Raw genomic sequence first — 19,424 nt, forward strand, 5'->3', positions numbered from 1 at the left:
CCCAAAGCCACTCCTTCTCATTAGACGACAGAGGCAAAAGGTGACTGCTCCCCCATCAGGTTGTCCTACCACCTCGGCCTCCACTCCAGCTGGAGGGAGACTCCCTCTCAGCTCCCAGCGTGGGTTTGTGGGAGAGAAAGGACCTCGTGCAGCCTCTGTGTCTTTTCTCCCCCCAGATCAATGACATCTGAGAGCCCAGCTGAGGGCGCATGGTTTAGCAATGACCCTGTGTGTGGGAAAGGACTTGCACCTCCACGTGGAAGCCAAAGATCCCCCCAGAGTCTCACATTGTGTTCTGCCTGTTTGCTCTACGTGGTCTCCACTTCCCCTACCACACCTTGCTAAACCCCAACACTCCTGGGGAGAGGATCTCCCTCTATGGGTCCCTTTTCATGCTGTCTCTCCCTGTAACAGGCCCAGGATTTGCTTCAGAAAATAAGCAGCACTGTCTGCTCCAGGGAACTTCTTCCTCTCCTCTCGCTTTAATTGTTCTTGCTGCTGTAAGTAATCATATTGTCCCGGGAAATTGTGGGGCTCTCTCCCAACCTTCCCCTTCTCCCCACTTCTTCAGCTTCTCCATGGTTTGTCCCAAATGTCTAGGTGCCAGATCCCAGGCTTCAGAGGAGGCTTCTGGGCTTGGAGTTCAACCGAAGGGCTGCTGAGCATCTGCGTGGGCTGCAAGGAGAAGGTAGCAGTTACTGGGGTGAGAATGGCCAGAGAACACTTTGGAGCTCCGTGGACACAGCAGGTGTGTCATAAGTGTGAAATGGCCCATTGAGAAGCTGGGCTTGGGGAGGTGAGGGAGGGTACAGGAGACAAGTGTAAAAGCCCCAGTTACCAGTCTCAGATTCCTCTCACCCATTCCCAAACCCCCTTTCCAAATGGGACCCCGGCTCTGCAAGAGACAGAAGCTAATGCTACCAACTTGTGTCAGGAGGAGGGGACAGGAAAGTAGTCCAAGGAAGATGCTGGTAATGAAAGAGCTAGCTGAGGCTGCTGGGATACTGGCAGACTGCCTTCTGCTCACAGTCCAAGGGGGTATTCAGCCTTGGAGCAGGGATCCAAGGATGACTGGTCTCTAAACTCACTCAGGGAGTAACTTCCCCTCCCCCAAAGTCCAAAAGCCCTGACCATCTCCCCCAGGGAGTAGAGAGCCCAGAACCCACTGAGACTGAGGTGGGAGGAGGGAGGGGGGAGGGAATCTCTGTGACAGCAATTTGCCTCTCTCTTTGTGAACTTCTGTCTCCATCTCTTCCCCAGAACCTCACATCCTTGGGCATTATTTCAGAGTCCTCTGCTTTGATATGTCTCCAATTCTCTAGCAAGATCAAAGGTCTTAACCCCTGTTTTGCTTGCAGACTCCTAGGCTGGAGAAGTGGGGACAGGGTCCATCCTGAGGCAAGGGGAGGGCCCTGACTTCCTCTCTTCCCAAGGCAGGGGCGAGGTTGGATGTTGGACCAGAGAACGAATCAGTCCTAAGCTTGGGTTGACAAACACACACCCTGGTGGGAAAGCTTTTATTCTCCTTCTGTTATTGATTTTATTATTATTGTTCTTCAGATTAGGAATTGAATTAACTCATAATCGTAGTAGGGTAAATATATGACAGTGACCATAAAGGCCGTTCCTGGCCTCCCTATCTAAACAAAATTCCCTGTTATTCTTTATCACAAGACCCTGTTTATTTCCTTTGTGGATTCATCACACTCTGGAATTATTGAACATTTGTTTTCTTGCTTATTGTCTATTTCCCTCTAGGAAAAGCTCTAAATTTGAATGAGAGAAAAAATGAACAATGAATAAATATATTATATGGGAATAAATCTACTGGTGGGCTCAACATTTCCTAATATGATGATCCATACCTGAAAGTATCATGTGCAGATCTACAATCACAGTAATATCCTTTGTCAGTATTCATAATACCTCTACCTCTACATCTCTCTTCATGGGCTCTTTCCCCCTATTTTATACCACACATGAAAGTTATTTAGCTAATTCTTTAGCTGTGCGTTAAGCACAGTGGAGAGAATATAAAAATATGCAGGGCACAGTCTCCCCACTCCAGAAGCTTACAATTGAGTGAGGGAGAAAGAGAAAACACGGGGTAACTACAAATGAAGACAATGTGCAGAGAGACACCTATGGTAAGAGTGACACAAAGGAGTAGAGGAGATCAAAGGAAGTAAGTTCCCTCAGAGGCAGATAATCCAGGAAGGCATGGACAGAGGTAACATTTAAAGTGGACCTTGGGAGCACCTGGGTGGCTCAGTCGTTAAGCATCTGCCTTCGGCTCAGGTCATGATCCCAGGATCCTGGGATCGAGCCCCACATCGGGGCTCCCTGCTCCGCGGGAAGCCTGCATCTCCCTCTCCCATTCCCCCTGCTTGTGTTCCCTCTCTCGCTGTCTCTGTCTGTCAAATAAATAATAAAACTTTAAAAAATAATAAATAAAGTGGACCTTGATGATTATGTAGGATTTTAGTAGTCAGAGATTGGGAGAACAGAATTCCAAGGAAAGACATAGCTACTGGGAAGGATTTCATGACTTTGGGCATCATTTGATATTAAACTTCTGTTCATCATGAGATAGTGAAATGCAAGGACCAGTGAAATTTAAGATAAAACTGCAGAAACTGAAGGCTTTGAATACGAGGACCTGGGTCCCAGCTCAGGTTCCATTTATCCCCACTTCTCTTGCACATGATCTTATTGAAGGGGCAATGGTTCAAATGGGACAGGATACCCATTATGCCTCCATCTATATATCTCTCATCTCTTCTCTCCGCCCACTGAGTTCTTTAATAAGAATGAAAGGATTCCTTAATCTCATTACCCAGAGGAGCACAAAGCGCAGAAAAGCATATGCTACAAAATTAAGTTAGGTAATTTGCATACCTGGGGAAAGAGATAAACCCCTCCTCCTTCCATCTTCATCGTCAATTTTCCTAGATCTTCTGACACTACATGTCAATAAATATCTGTATTTCGTCCTTCTCTGCATAAGAGACACTGTGAAATGTCAGATGTAAACTAAAGTTTGTCATGAAAAACCCTCCTAAAATAGTCTCCCAAGCACTGGCATTGGAAGGTGGAGGAGGGGTTCCTGGGCTGTGTCTGCCTTCAAGTCACCTACAGGTCATCCTGCCTCCAGCTTCCAGGAGCTTTGCTTCAGGTTTTCTAAAGAAGTAACAGAGACATTCAACTCCTCTTACCATCCTTGCTTCTGTCAGTGGTCATTGCATTTTTCTGAAATTAGTTCCACAAATGCCCAGTTTCTCACAATCTCCACTCTAGATACTTTAATTAGTATAATTTTTAATTCTCCTCTTTCTGGGGTTGGCTCAAATAGTGAGTCACATTTGGAAATAAAAGGTAAATAAAATGGCTTCTCTTAGTATACCTTCCATGAGGGGGTTCTAGGAGAGGGTAAGTGGTTATGTGGGTGGTGTACATATAACTGCAGCCATGTAGGGGCACCTGGGTGGCTCAGGCGTTAAGCGTCTGCCATCGGCTCGGGTCATGATCCTGGAGTCCCGGGATCGAGGCCCACATCGTGCTCCCTGCTCAGCAGGGAGTCTCCTTCTCCCTCTGACCCTCTTCCCTCTCGTGCTCTCTGTCTCTCATTTTGTCTTTCTCAAAGAAATAAATAAAATCTTTAAAAAAAAATAACTGCAGCTGTGTATTAGGTTAGAGGGTAGAAAACAGGAGGGGATTTCCTTGCAGCTGCTGTTTCTCTTTCTCTGCAAACCTCTTCTGATCACAGCAGATGTATAGGGCTCCACAGCAGCCCAGCGTCTTAGCCATGAACTTCCCAGAAGGAAACTCATTAAGGTTTCCTTGAGAGGTGCTGAAAAATAAATACCTGGGTTTGGTACAAACACACCAAGCATGGCCAGGGGTGGAAGGCAGCTGGTTCCTTAGTGCTGATTGAACTCCTTCAGGATTTGTCTACACGCACATGCATACACACATGCATACACACACACACACACACACACACCATACCCAGTAAGTCTAAAAAATATGCCCATGTTTGTAGACATACCGAGAGAAAAATACCTCACTCCTTGATGCATATTTCCACTCAAATTCAAACACAACTGTCCATATATTTGGTACACACACGTGGCTTTCAATGAGGTGCTTTATATATATATATACACACGCCCAGCCTCACCCTCTTGCTCACCCTGCAAGCACCTGACTGCAGGGTGGGCCCCAGTGAAGGTGAAGGAGAGAGGGTCTGAGTTTGAGCTGCTTGTGTCACTAAGTGTGACTCTGACTACATGCCACAAACAATAGAAATTGGTTTTTCATTATTCACTATTGGGAATTATCCACTGTCTTTCAATTACCTCTATGCCATCAAGTTTCAATGATCATCAGTCCCTCACTGGCTGATACTCCATGCAGAGTATAGCTCAAGGGTTATAGGCAGAAGACTTTGTTCAAATTTGGTACAAATCCTAGCTTCACTACTCATTTTGCACAAATGACTTAACCACCCTGAGCCTTAGTTTCAACTTTTGTAAAATGAGCATAATATCACTCACCTCATTCAACTTTGTATGAAATAGGTGATTATGTAAAGTGTTTGGGGTACTCAGCAAATGGTAACTATTATAAGTTCATCATCATCATTGTGAGGCTGTGGACATAGAAAGTAATACATAAGAGAGATGTTCCTTTCCCTTAGGAGATTTTAAAATCTCCTATGGCACAAAATGAATACATGGAGAGAGGAAGGACCTGTAAACCTAAAACTCTATTTGAGCCCTAATGTCCTATATATTCTTCTAAATCCAAGGAGATTTAGGAGAACTGATAGCAGATTTCAGTGCTCTAATAAGGCTGTGTTTTTTCTTCTGTCATTCATCATCCCCATGCCTCACCACCTTACATACACCACACATCCACCCCAGGCATTCATTTAAGAAGTTGAACAGAGAATTCTTGAGATAACAAAGATTTTGAGAGTTCATTGTGTACATTTCCCTGTTTCTGGACAGGAGCCCATCTGAGACATTCCACAGCCAAGTGAGCAACCATGCGCTCGGCCAGAGAGCCTGCGCCCTCCCGTCTCCCCCGTCACTCTCTAATCTTAGAAAATTCTTCCTTATGTTCAATCTCTTATCTGTTTTCCTTCACTATTGGCCTCTATCTACCACCTATTTTTTTTTTTAAGATTTTTATTTATTTATTTATTTGAGACAGAGAGAATGAGAGACAGAGAGCATGAGAGGGAGGAGGGTCAGAGGGAGAAGCAGACTCCCCACTGAGCAGGAAGCCCGATGCGGGACTCGATCCCGGGACTCCAGGATCATGACCTGAGCCGAAGGCAGTCGCCCAACCAACTGAGCCACCCAGGCGCCCCTCTACCACCTATTTTTATAGGGGATGAGGTACACAAACCCTCGAAAGGCTAAGAAAATTCTCCAATGCCCACCTGGTAACGTTGTTCCATTGCCTATCAGTCCAGGTCTCTGGAATTATAGGTCTCATATAGTTTGTTATTAACCCATTAAAAATCATCAAAGAGGGCGCCTGGGTGGCTCAGCTGGTTAAGCGACTGCCTTCGGCTCAGGTCATGATCCTGGAGTCCTGGGATCAAGTCTCACATCGGGCTCCCTGCTCGGCAGGGAGCCTGCTTCTCCCTCTGACCCTCTCGCCTCTCATGCTGTTTCTCACTCTCTCTCTCTCATAAATAAATAAATAAAATCTTTTCAAAAAAAGAATCATCAAAGATCCCTTAAAAAGCATAATTTGGTCCCTATTAGGGTATAACCCCTTATGTAGACATCTTGTTTCTCCTGAAAGCATTTGAAAGGTGAAAGTATCCTAATTTCCAGGACAGATAGTTAAGAACTCCTATTTCATCCCCCAACCTCCAGAGCCTCCTCAATTAGGGTCATCACTTTATCACTCATTTGATTAAGGGACAGTACTGCCCTGAGTCAGGGCATGACTGATATGACCTTCCCAGTCCCTTTTAGGCCATCATATGAAGGAGGGGAAATAGAATTGGCAGCGGTTGCCACCCACCCAATACTTGCCACAAAGGAGCCCTGAGGACCAGGCAGACTTGAGCGAGGGCACCGCAGGCTTTTTCCCACAGTGGGCAGAGTGCTAAACCCTGCCATAGTGACTGGTGAGGGAGGCCTGGGGACAGGAGGGCAGTCAGACCCCACGCTTCTCCCTCTTCCCCAAATTCAACTTCCCCAGACTAGGCCCCTCCTCTTGACTCCCAATTCCAAAGTTTTCACACCTTCCATAGTGCTCATCTGAGGCCAGATACCTGTCATCCAACATTTAAGGTGAGTGCTTCTCAAACCTAAAAGACCTTACAAGTCACTTGGGAGCTTGCTAAAAATGCAGATTCTGATTCAGCACATTGCATGGGGGCCTGAGAATCTGCATTTCTAAGAAGCTCCCAGGGGACACCCTGGCTTCTGGTCCATGGACCACACTTTGAAGAGCAGGATCTATATGACTGCGGCAGTTGCTACAACTGTCTCCCTGGAAGAGTGCATCTGTCCACACCTTTCTCTCTGTCTATCCTCCGGATGGCAATGAGAATCATATCTCATCAGTTCCTGATTCAGGAATCTCACTCCATGGCATGATACACAGTACAAAGCTGGCTCATAAATTCCCTTCATATGTGAAAAAACATATCCATCACAAGAGTTTCATTAATTCATGATTCTTAAAGGTCCATGTAACTAGAATTACTGTCCCATTTCTTTTCCAACTCACCTATCTCTCTTTTATTTCCTAAATTGCTCCATAGAAAACCTTCTCCAGGAAGTGTTTCTTGACCAATACCTCTTTCTCAGTTTCAATTCATACCTTCCCTTCCAGAATAATGATGCCTCAATTCCTATCCAGTTATTAACCCTCCTATTTCAGTCCATTTTTCTCCCCACGTATGGTATCAATTCTCTCTCCCCAAAGAATCGTAGATGCTCTCACAAGGTTTTTGCACCAGTCCCTCAAAGAAGCATCTAAAGGAGTAGGTAAGTATATGGGTAATCTTACCTCTGGCAGTCTTCCCTGCAACCACCTACATCCTTTAGGAAGATGAGAAACTCAGCAAATAAGAAAGTATCTTCTCTCCTTCCCTCCCAGGTCAGGCCCCATGCATAAATACAATAGAAAAACTCTGGTCCTCCTATACCAAAGCATAAAACTGATTGCGTCAAGAAGGATGCCTGTTGCACCCACGCTGGAGCTAGTCTCCTCTTCAGGGATTCCCTGGAATCAGGAAGAACTGGTTGGGTCTTATATCAATTTCACTCTTTGTAACCCCTCCCTACATCCCATGGGAAGAGATGGAGCAGGACTAGGGGAGGTCATGTCAGGCCTTCTCCTGCCCCAGGTCTGTATTTTCCCTGTTGCTCTTTGAATGAACAACACTGTTCTTACTGTTGGATCTAGAGGAAATGTAGAACCTACTCCTTGCCCTGAGCAAGATTGTACTGTGATGGAACAGATAGGATAGTCACAGGAACTCAGGCATAGCCACACAAAAGCAAAATTAGAAGTGCCTGGGTACAGTTCTAGATGCCAGGTACAGACAATTCTGGATGGAAAGAAATGCTGTTTTTCAAGGAAGTCTCTCAGAAGATAATTTTAAAGAAGTAGCACAGTGCTAGCCTGAAAGGAAGGAGAATTTTCTGTACCAGTGAAATGTGTAAGGCTCAATTCAATTTAACATGAGTTTATCAAATGCTCCTTATGTTCCTTGTCCCCAGCTGGATGCTCTGGGGGAGTGAACAGGATACACTATGTACCTATGGTGTCTAATAAAGAACAAAAAAAAAAGAAAAGAAAGACACACACATAATTGTGGTATGCTATTTTTTTTTAATTACAGATTTATTAGTGTGCAGTCGACATATAAAATTGTAAGATATTTAAAGTGTACATAGTGTTAATTTGATATACATATAATTGTGAAATGATTATAATTTGCCCACTGTGAAAGGATTAACGATGGTATTTTAATATAAATGTTTCATTAAATGAAGGTGAGTGTACAAAGGCACCTTTGTTTCCTTCACTTCATCTTTACATGTGAAGAGGTTTCAGGTGGAGCTTTGGTTTTCAATGTGTGGTCTGTGGACCAGCAGCATCAGCATCACCTGGGAACTTGTTAGAAGTACAAGTTCTCGGGCCCACCCAGACCTCCTGAATTCCAAACGCTGGGGACAGGGGCCCAGCAATCTGTTTTCACAAGCCCTCCAGGTGTCATGGCACCCCCTGAAGTTTGAACACCACTGAGCAGAGTACTATTCCTCGCCACTCTCCATGGGGCCCTCTCTCACTGGGACCTTGATTAATGAAGTGAAGACATAACACCAAGCATGCCTGGTTAGCTTCTTCCAATGTTTTGTTGTTTTTTTGTTTTTTTTGGTCCAGAACAAACCTGCCCACTGGCCACATGTAATTCATCCTGATAGAGGAGAAAGACTAATAAAAGCAGACTCTCCTGTGATGGCAGGCGAGGGATGCTCAGGACTTCTTGTGATGAGGAGTAAGTCTGTCTAATTTAGTGATGCAGGATTAGCAAGCCAATTAGGCTGCAGTTATACAGCTGATGGTTTAATCATCTCTCTCTATGTCGTGATTATCAATAGGTTCCAAACACAGGAGGGGGAAATGGGGTGTTATTCATTGGACCTCTACAGCTCCAATCATAGGTTGTAGAGAAAGGTGGGAAAGATGCGGGTACAGATCATGTGCAGAAGAGAGACCTAGTTAAGAGAATAGCAGGACAGAAGAACCAGAGGAAATCCTAGAATTTTTTAAGGAAATGGAACATGAGAGATGATCAGCTGTGACCTCCCATGTTACAGATAAGTAAGCAGAGCATGGGAGGAACTGAGAGGCATGCTCAAGGTCACATTGCTACTTAGTGGTGGAAACAGGACCAGAACCCAGGACACATGGCTCTCAACTGTGCACTTTCTGCAGAGGTGGACCAAAGCAGACAACAGCAGAGAAATTTTAAAGTCCAAGAATGCAGATGTTGCTAAGAGAAGTACCAACCCAGGGATTTTCAGCATGGGCAGTGGGTTCAAAGCCAAAGTGCTCTGTGCTCAGAGGAAAGCTCGGCTCCAATCCACCTGTGCATGCTCTGTTGCCCCCTCACAGAGCCAAGGCTCAAGCTACACAGCCTGCTCAGTGTGCTCTGAACGCTGCTTCCTTTTCCTCTGCTTTTCCTCCTGGTGTTCTCACTGCCTACACTCTCCCTGCTGCCCAGATGTGGCAAATCCCATCCCTGAAGTGAGCCAACTCAAAACCATTCCTCTACAAAGTGTTCTCTGATTTCACCAATCAACTTTCACCTCTGTACCAGCCACAAATGATCATCTTCCACTCTGGATTCCCAAGACATTTTATTTTTATATTACTTATGACAACACTTTCTACTTTGTGTTACAGCTATGCTTTACCCCTTGTATTAGAATATAAGCTGCTTAATGGCAAGGGCCATATTTCATCTTTTTTTTTTTTTTTGGCCTTTTTCTAGTTTCTTTCTTTTTTTTTAATGTAAGTATAATGAACATGCAGTGTTAATGTATTATTCACAGGTGTACAATACAATGATTCTACAATTCCACATATTTCTCAGTGCTCATCAATATTAGCATACTCTTAATTCCCTTTATTTAAATCACCCATTCTCCTACCCATCTCCCCTTTGTCAACCACAAGTTTGTTCCCTTTATTTAGGGGTCTAAGGTGTTGTGTTTTTGTTTTTGCTTTTGTTTTGGTATTGTTATTTGTCTCTCTTTTTTCTTTTATCATTTTAATTTTTTTATTTCTTTAATTCTACATAAGAGTGAAACATACGGCGTTTGTTTTTCTCAGACTGACATATTTCAATTAGCATTATACCCACCCAGTCCATCCAATGTTGTTACAAATGGCAAGATTCCATTCTTCTTTATGGCTGGGTAATAGTCCATTGGATATGCAGATAGACCACATCTTCTTTATCCATTCATCTACCGATGCACATTTGGGTGGCTTCCATATCCTGGCTATTGTAAATAATGCTGCAATAAACATAGGGGTGCATGTATCTTTTCCAGTTCACGAAACAAAAACACCTTTACACAGAAAAGGTAACCATCAATAACAAAAAAAGGCAATTTGCTGAATGGGAGAAGATATTTGCAAATGATATATTAATAAAGGGTTAATACTCAAAATATATAAAGAACTTATACAACTCAATACAAAAAAACCCCAAAAAATCCAATTAAAAAATGGACAGAGGACCTGAATAGATATTTTTCCAAAGAAGACATACAGATGGCCACAGACACATGAAAAGATGTTTAGTATCACTAATTATCAGGGAAATACAAATGATGTACTATATGTTGGCTAACTGAACATAAAAAAATTAAACATATTAAACTCTAAAAAAAGTGCAATCAGATGTCACTTTATACCTGTCAGGATGGCTAAAATCAAAAAGACAAGAATAACAAGTGTTGACAAAGATATAGAGAAGAAGGAATCCTCATGCACTGTTGGTAGGAATGTCAATTGGTGCAGGCATTACAGAAAACAGTGTGGAGATTCCTCAAAAAAATTAAAACAGCACTACCGTATGATCCAATAATTCTGCTACTGGATTTTTTTTTTAAGTGATCTCTACAGCTAATGTGGAGCTCAAACTCACCAACCTGAGATCAAGAATCATGCTCTACTGACTGAGCCAGCTAGACACCTCCTTGACTAGTGGATATTTAACCAAAGAAAAGGAAAACACTTTTTCAAGTTTCTTTTAATACTAATTTTGTAAAAGCCAGCGAGCAGCTATAGACATAATTAAAAAGTAGGAAGTAAAGAAGAAAAGGGGGGGAAGAGCAAAGACACATCCTTCACTCTACCATAAATACAGAGCTCTATTAGTGTTCCCCATCAATAGCTCATAGGAGCCCTAGATTTCCATGTGCTCAAGAGTACTCCCCATTATTGTGCAGGGGACCAGACTGCATTCAGGTGTGATGATGTCAAACCGAATATGTACTGGCACTGCTGAGTCTACAGTTTGGGCCTTTAAGTGGGGTTAAGCCACTAGGCTGTGCCAGATCCCATGCCCCAAGTAGAGAGCAAACCCAATCAGCATCCAGACACCAAATCTCAGCCAGGTTCCAGCTGTCATCTGCATCATAAGGCAAACATTCACAAAGATGCTCAGGAGTGGGAGGAGAGGCACAGCAGGGACCTTAAAGGGAAAGGGAGTGGAGCTCTGTGGCTGCCTCCAGATGACCCCAGTGATCCCAGTGATGAGCACCAGGAGCAGCACAACCACTGTGATCGGCGCTGGGTCTCCAGAGAGCAGACCTGGCCACTGGGCCAGCACCAGGCAGAGAAGAGTCAGCAGCAGAACAAGCAGTGAGGAGCAAACAACGACAACCCGGCCAGAGAGTGGAGTGGGGGTGGGGCTGCCTGGAAAGAATAGTCCCTGTAGAGTCAGCTTCTCTGCTGCAGATCCATCCTCCTCCTGCATCTGCGCTTCATTTCCCAAATTCTCCTCCTGCACCTGCGCCTCATTTCCCCCATTCTCCTCCTGCACCTGTGCTTCATTTTCTTCATTCGTCCCCTCAGGTTGATACCTGAGGATGAGAACACAAAAAGCTACCAGGGAATAAGATATCAGGGTCCCAAATGACCTAAGGTCCAGAAGACGAGTGAGTCCAAAGAGGAATGCCATGATTGCTCCAGTAGTGACAAAGATCACAGTGGTCAGGAAGCGGCCACATGTGCTGAAAAGGAACCTGGCAAGAACAGGGAACAGGAGACCGTCCATTGCCATCATATATGTCACCTGACGTATGGGGACTGTAAAGTTCATATAACTGCCAGTAACAATACTAAAGAAAATCGAAAAAGCTACAACATAATAGGCAGTTGCCCAGCCAATATGGAGAAATGCCTCAGGCAAGGTGCTCCCAGGTCGAAGCTGGTAGTAAGGCACTATGAGTGTAAGTGCCGCAGAGACTCCAAAATACACCAAAAAGCAGATGAGCAGTGAAATCACAATTCCCATGGGGATGGAACGCTTGGGAGTCTGGGCTTCCTCAACTCTGGTAACAATACTGTCGAAGCCTATAAAAGCATAGAAACAGGTAGCTGCTCCATGGAGAATCCCCTCAAAGCCAAAAGGCACGAATCCACCGGAGCCCAGAGGGCCCAAGCTAAAGGTGTCATTGAGTCCAGCCTTTACATAGTCCTCTTCTGTGAGGTTCCAGTTGTGCAGGTCCCCCTTAATGAAGCCAGAGATGATGACAAAACTGAGAACCAAAAGTTTTACCAATGTAAACAGTTTGAAAATTATGCAGTCACGATTCAGCAGATATTGAATTTCTGTGGTAAACAACAGTAGGATCACAGCAAAGTAGGCTAGATTGGCTGCAATGACTTGGGGAACATGTTGTGAAATGCTCTCATGCAGGGTGTCAGAGATCCGGTTCCCATACAAGATGTCAAAAGCTAAGGTCCAGGTCTGGACCACAATAACTGCATCAGCAACAAGGGAGAGGATAAAGTTCCAGGCAGTGATGAAAGCCCAGAGTTCACCCATAGTGACATAGGTGTAGAGATACGCAGAGCCAGAATGGGGAAGCCAGGCACCAAACTCTGCATAGCACAGCCCAGCCAACAATGATGTCAGGCCCGCCACCAAAATGCTGATCACAATGGATGGTCCTGCTTGATTACCGGCCACCTCATTAGCCAAGAAATACACACCAACACCCACTGTGTGGCCCACACCAAGGGCCACTAAGTCCAGAGTGCTCAGTTTTACGCCAGATTTAAACTCATACACTTTTTTCTCCAGCGGACGTCTGCGTACCAGCTTTCGACCAAATCTGCGAAGTGCCTGACGTAGCATTCTAGCTGGAACTGAGAAGATTCTAAGGATCAGAGAGCTGTAGCAAGCCCAGGGAGCCAAGAGTGTTGGATCCGGTTCAGTGAGGCTGAGTTAAGCCAGGTTGGGTTGGGGCTGCCGAGGTCCATTGCTCAGGCTTCAGAGCTGCTGCTTCATTTTTCATCTGGTAAATGCTATCCTTCCAGAATGCCTAGAGAAAAAATAAATATTTACTGAACAATGTGTTCAACCAACCAACCAAAACTCAAAAGTCACATATAACTTGTTGCAGCCAAAGTGTCATAGAAACTGACACCAAAAGACACCATAGAAAAATCAATCCTGCTTTCCCTCCAGAAAAGGTACCAAATACCTCCTAACATTCTGCTTTTTTTTTTAATTTTATTTTTCAGTAGGCTCAATGCCCAGCATGGTGCCCAACACGGGGCCCAAACTCATAATCCTGATATCAAGACCTGAGCTGATATCAAGTGTCAGACTCTCAACCGACTGAGCAACCCAGGCACCCCAACATTTTCCTTTTTTACACACCACATAACATAATCCCATTTGAGTTCATAAGTCATGTAGCTTCGTGTGCTAATTAGGCAGTAAGACACAACAGAACATGAATGTATTGTGCAAGAATTCATACACAGGATGTGTATGCGCTGCTTGAGCATGAGTTATGACACATTAATTCATGGACTAGATACCTCTTTGCAATTAAAGACCCATTCTTTATATATCATCAGAGTTTAAATACAAATATTGGTCTCTCTGTCTTAAAACTCTTAGACCCCAAATCTGCTACCCAAGGTTAGATGCCAATTTGGCCCCCTTTCTCCTCATTCTGCATCATCCATTCAGCTGTACTGATGACCAAGAATGTAGAGTCCATCCCTTCCCTCTACCCACCTAGGCCCACAGGGGTGCTGTGAATAGAGAGGAGGAGGGAGAAAGGGGCAGGGTCTTCATAACTACCTGCAAGAAGGAGAGGACCAGGCTGCCTGGGAAGGAAACACTGGAGAAATAGGGGCAACAGCCAACCCAGGGTCCATGACTGAGAAGGGAGAGGAGCTAGAAAGGCTATTTTGTGAATAGCCCCCAAAGCAACCAGATAAAAATTCACTACCTTTTTTATGTCCACAGTTATGACAGTGTGATAGGTAGGGAGAAAAGAAATGAGTCACTTAGCTCAGTTGCTCTCAACCAAAACAATTCCTTCTGTCTCCTCCCTCTCTGGGTTCCAGGAGAAAAGGTGAGCTCACTTCTGCAGACAGTCTCCTCATTGGCCACGCTGTGCTCTCTACACACCCTGAGCCATCTGGGAGGTCAGCTGCCAGGGGCCTGGTCTGTCCTGCTCTGTGAGCTTGTATTAAAACACTCACTTGTAACTCCCAATGAATTTTTCACAAGGAGTTATTTTTAACTCATTCAAACTGTTGTCTGAATGTTTTCTTAATGAAGGAATCCTGTGTGTGGCTCCCTCTTACCCCTCCTCCCCTACTTCTCTTCAAATGGCCCCTTCCACAAGGGAAGCAAGGCTCTGGATGAACAATTTACAGCAATGCCTAGGAAATGAGAAGTGGAGAACAGAGAAAACAAAGTCATGCAGCCCCACTCTCCTCCTTACTCGTGCTTCAGTTTTAAGAGAATTTTAAGAAATGTTCTCAGAAGTTTTTAAAGGCAGAAAGATCAAGACAAAATTAAGAAGTCTTCTCTATAGACGATCAAAAGGAACCTCTGGGTTATGGGTCAGACCTTTTGTCTACAAATCCATCTAGACTCCTTATTTGCCACTCACCAGTTCCAATGTTATGATTTACCAACAAGGACAGGAGATAGATAATGAGTGTCAATTCTTTTTTTTTTTAAGATTTTATTTATTTATTTGACAGAGAGAGAGACAGTGAGAGAGGGAACACAAGCAGGGGGAGTGGGAGAGGCAGAAGCAGACTCCCCACTGAGCAGGGAGCCCAATTTGGGGCTCGATCCCAGGACCCTGGGACCATGACCTGAGCTGAAGGCAGAAGCTTAATGACTGAGCCACCCAGGCACCCCTGAGTGTCAATTCTTAACTCATGAAATCTTTTTATACTATCTGAGGTGTTCCCAACCCACAACCAGTCTTCAAACCTTTCCGTGGTTCCACACTTCCCTTCCTTCATAGTCCTTCCTTTGTTTATAATCTGACCTGTGCTTATTCCTCCAGCCTCATCCCCTGCCCAGTTCCTGCTCCAGCCACAAAATTCAACACTCACCCTGTTCCCTTGCCTCTAATGCCCTCTTGGCCCCTTCACTTAGCTAACTCCCACTTCTCTTTCAGTTTCCAGCTCAGCATTTGCTTCCTCAGGAAGCCTCCCCTGACCCTTACATTGCCCTTCCTATGTGCTCTCCTAGGACCAGCTTCCCCCATGTGCCATTGATCCTCATGTATCCAAATTCCAGGTCAGCTGCTGGTCTCCTCCATCAGACTGTGAGGTAGGTACTCAATAAGTATTTGTTGAACAAATGACCATGCTGAGAAGAGAAACCTAAAAGAGGCCATAATCCAGAATCCCTATCTACTGGTCATGAAGATAGATAGATACTTTGTAGCCAAGAAACCTCTATAATGTAGGCTCAGGTAAAGATATACATGGTATTACCTTCCTTGTAGAAGGCGAGCAAAATGCATAGTGTGAAGGGAAAACCAACTGTGATAAAACCTTGACTGCCCATCATTCATGGCAGGTTATGAGTCACACAGGGTGATAAAGAATCATTTGCCTTTAGGGACACCTGTTAAAAATATCAGGCTGCCTGGGGTTATGGGCAACCAACCACCCACACCCAGTTAGAGAAGCCCTACTTTTTTGAAGGCATCATGCCCAGGCCCTATAATCCAGGTAGGATGTCCTAAGGCAGAGGTTCTCACTTTAGGGATAGAGGAAGACATAATGAAGACACCTGGGGACATTTTCAAACTTCAGATCCTCTCCCTCTGGAGATTCTTGTCCACTAGCCCTGTACTTCCAATGATTGCTCTAAAAAACCCAACTGAGAAGAAATTGTCCTCAAGTTCAAGGGGAAGAGATTCTAAAAGCTTCCTTCACAGGAATGCAGTGCAGTTCAGAAGTTAGGAGTAAGGCTCTGTAGGTAGACTGTTCAGGTTCAAATCACACCTCAATCTCACACCCGGTGACTCTGGACAAATTAGTTTATCTCTCTGAGCTTTAGTTTCCACAACAGTCATATGGGAGTAAAAGTAAATAACTCACAGCACAGCTGTGAGAAGTAAGTGAAATGTTGTCTATAAGTACATAGCTCAGTGCCTAGCAAACAATAGGGACTTAATATCATCTACCTAGTACTTCATATTGAAATCTGGTCCAAAGTAACCAAACATTGAAAATCAATCAGTCTTTATAAATGTGCAGGCTCAAAATCATCCACTAAAGCTTGAGCTTGTTAGCCAACCCTCATGAGACAATGAAAACAGTTTTATTCCATGCTAGGACTCTAATTAGACTTCCTAATCCATGCTGGTGCTAACACATGGGGGGTCCTAGGCTTACTGTGTTAGACCAGGTATCAAGAAATGCAAGGCTCAATATAATAATAATAATAATAATAGTATCTTTGTCTACAGATGCCCCATCTGGAACAGGCAGTGCTGGGTACTATAGAAATAAGAACAATGAACACTTGGTCAGAAATGCTGGATGTGAGCCCTGGCCATTCTTCGTGATAACATGAACTCAGGTAATTTCCTTAATATCTCTAAGCCTCAGTCTCTTCTTCCACTGGGAACCTTACTTGACCTTCCTCACTGGGTCAACATGAGAATTCCATAAGAAGATACAAACTATCACACACTGCTGGTGGGAGCATCACTGGGGACCACCCTGAAGCACAATCTTCATATAATTCAGAATACCCACACACAACTGGGCACTGTAGTTGTTGAATGGATGAATGGATCTAAAACAAATATAGAACATGGACTGGAAGAGCATTTGTTAAATACACTAAAGCAAATGCTTCCAATGCAGAGGGGAAATGAAAATAGAGATAAGGATGAAACCGGATAATAAATGCATTGAAAAGGGCCTAACTAGACATAATGAAAATTTTTTTAAAAAAAATAAAAAAAGGAAAGAAAGAAAAGGGGCCTGACAGGAAGTGATGATGGGAACACACCATGACTGAGGGAGGGACTGACTCCACTCTGTGCACTGCAGGTTCAACACAGTAATTGCAGCAGATAATGTTGGGAGAGGACCTGGTACAGAGCCTGATAAATGGCAGGCATTCAGTAGATTTAAAATGAAGGGGAACCGGAATCCTGTAATTGCCAGGATATGGAGAATACAAAGAAGGAATACCTGCTAGAAAGAGGGTGAAGAACAGAGATGATGGGGCACCTGTCCTACTAGTTCCCTCTGAACCCATTTCCCTTTGCCCAATTCCTCTCTCTCTTTCAGCCCCTTCAACTTTCCTGGAGGCTCCTGCGTTGGCACTAAGGATGCTTCTGCCACGTTTCTCTCTGGGGAACCACCCCAGCCACCTACCACTCAACAAAGACCACAACAGTGGTTCTAAACATTTGTTGAATCACACAACTCTCTGAGGTTGGTCACTTCAAAAAAATGTCATACACCTTCTGAGATCCATCATGGACCCTGAGCAGGAATCCTAGAGGAGGACCATCTGAATGGCAAGGTCAGAGACTGGTAATGCTTGATAATTTCTATTTCTCTCAACTGTGTTGTGCAGGGTGGTCCTTGTGCTCTTCCCACTTTTTCTGAAGATGAGGGACAGTGGGCCTACAGACAAAGTATCAAGATACCAGAGAAGCAACCCAAAGAACAAAACGTCTGGGAATTAAATAATCATGTTTTATGACTCCACAGGAGCAGGCAGAAATGAACATCAACCAAACATATAGAAGAGAAAGCACACCCATGATTGGGAATCTGAGAGAGCCTACCAGAAATCCAGTTTATAACAACACAAAGAATCATCCTCAAACGCCATGTTCAGATATGCCCATTATCATGCAATAATCTATAATTATTCCAATGGTTTAAACATCCTCAAACACCATGTTCAGATATGCCCATTATCATGCAATAATCTATAATTATTCCAATGGTTTATATTCAGTCCATACTCTCTGACCCAGCTGTCAGAGCCCCACCCTGATTCTCCCCCTACTTTCAGATACATCACCTCCTTCCTAACGCAGCTCCTCACATCCTGACTTACCCTTCCTGGGATGAGCCTGTAGCCTGGGTAAGTGACCTACCCTGCCAGGGACGCCCTCCTCACTCTTTTCTGTACAGTCTTGACCCTGCAGCCTCTCTCAGCCCTATTCTACAACCTTTCCCCACCCTGGATCTAGGAAGACTTTCCTAAGCCATCCTGACTGATTATCTCCAACCTTCCTCCCATTCCCACCAGCACTTAGAGCCCATCCTGACAGTCAGCTGAAACCAGTTTTCCCTATCTGTCAGTCCTGAGTGTGTTCCTTAAATTCCTTTATAGTCTAAAACCTTCCAGAGGGCAGGGCCAGGATCTAAATGCCTCTTCATTCTGGATTCCACACTCCCATCTCCAACCTTCCTTACACAGGACAAGGATTTGCTCATAATTGTAGCAAGCAACCAAAAGAGGCATTTAGGACAGAGAAAATGAATATAGAGATGTATTAAATAACTACTATAATTTGAGATTCCTTGAAGAAGTGTTGTGGAAAAAGAGAATGGGCCAAACAGAGGCGTAAACAGGAGACTAGAACATGCACCGTCATCTATTTCAAGAGTGTCCTGAGGACATTTCCTGATGAGGGACCTGGGTCTGTGAATCTCAGTTTCATTAGCAAACAGTCTCTCCCAAAAGAGGTGCTTGGTCAGGGGAGGTGCTTAAAGAAATGCAGACATGGGCCAGGGAACATTAAGCCAGCTTGTATAGATTTCATAATGCCCTGGGCTCCCCCTTCCCTCCCACCTCGTCCCTGTGTTTCCCTCAGTCTCTGAGCTCCTTCCAAACTCTAAAACACAAGTTCCATCCCATGTTTCCTGGAAGAACTCCTGTCAAGTCCAGCAGTCCACTCACTGAAGAGCACGCTGTCTTGCTTTCCCAGCCAGCCCTACACACTCTCCTTAGTCTTTTTAAAAATTTTTTATTGTTATGTTAATCACCATACATTACATCATTAGTTTTTGATGTAGTGTTCCATGATTCATTGTTTGTGCATAACACCCAATGCTCCATGCAGAACGTGCCCTCTTTAATACCCATCACCAGGCTAACCCATCCTCCCACCCCCGTCCCCTCTAGAACCCTCAGTTTGGTTTTCAGAGTCCATCATCTCTCATGATTCGTCTCCCCCTCTGATTTTCTCCCCTTCATTCTTCCCCTCCTGCTATCTTCTTCTTTTCTAAAAAAAATATATTACATCATTTGTTTCAGAGGTATAGATCTGTGATTCAACAGTCTTGCACAATTCACAGCGCTCACCATAGCACATACCCTCCCC

General features: G+C 44.3%; 1 protein-coding gene across 3 annotated transcripts in view; it reads right to left on the minus strand.

Annotated features, from left to right (window-relative positions):
* Positions 1-8,393: 8,393 nt before the first annotated feature.
* LOC102736419 (cationic amino acid transporter 3-like) overlaps positions 8,394-19,424 on the minus strand; it is a 51,484-nt gene continuing 40,453 nt past the window's right edge. For 2 of the 3 annotated variants that reach the window (XM_081821317.1, XM_081821318.1), the window contains exon 2: positions 8,394-13,109. In XM_081821317.1, the coding sequence (XP_081677443.1) occupies positions 11,093-12,922 (1,830 nt within the window). In that variant the 5' untranslated portion in view covers positions 12,923-13,109 and the 3' untranslated portion in view covers positions 8,394-11,092. The remainder of the gene's footprint in view (positions 13,110-19,424) is intronic. The other variant, XM_081821320.1, reaches the window with a different exon arrangement.

Source organism: Leptonychotes weddellii, chromosome 5 (genome assembly GCF_054177405.1).
Source record: "Leptonychotes weddellii isolate Sample4059 chromosome 5, ASM5417740v2, whole genome shotgun sequence".
NCBI lineage: Eukaryota > Metazoa > Chordata > Mammalia > Carnivora > Phocidae > Leptonychotes > Leptonychotes weddellii.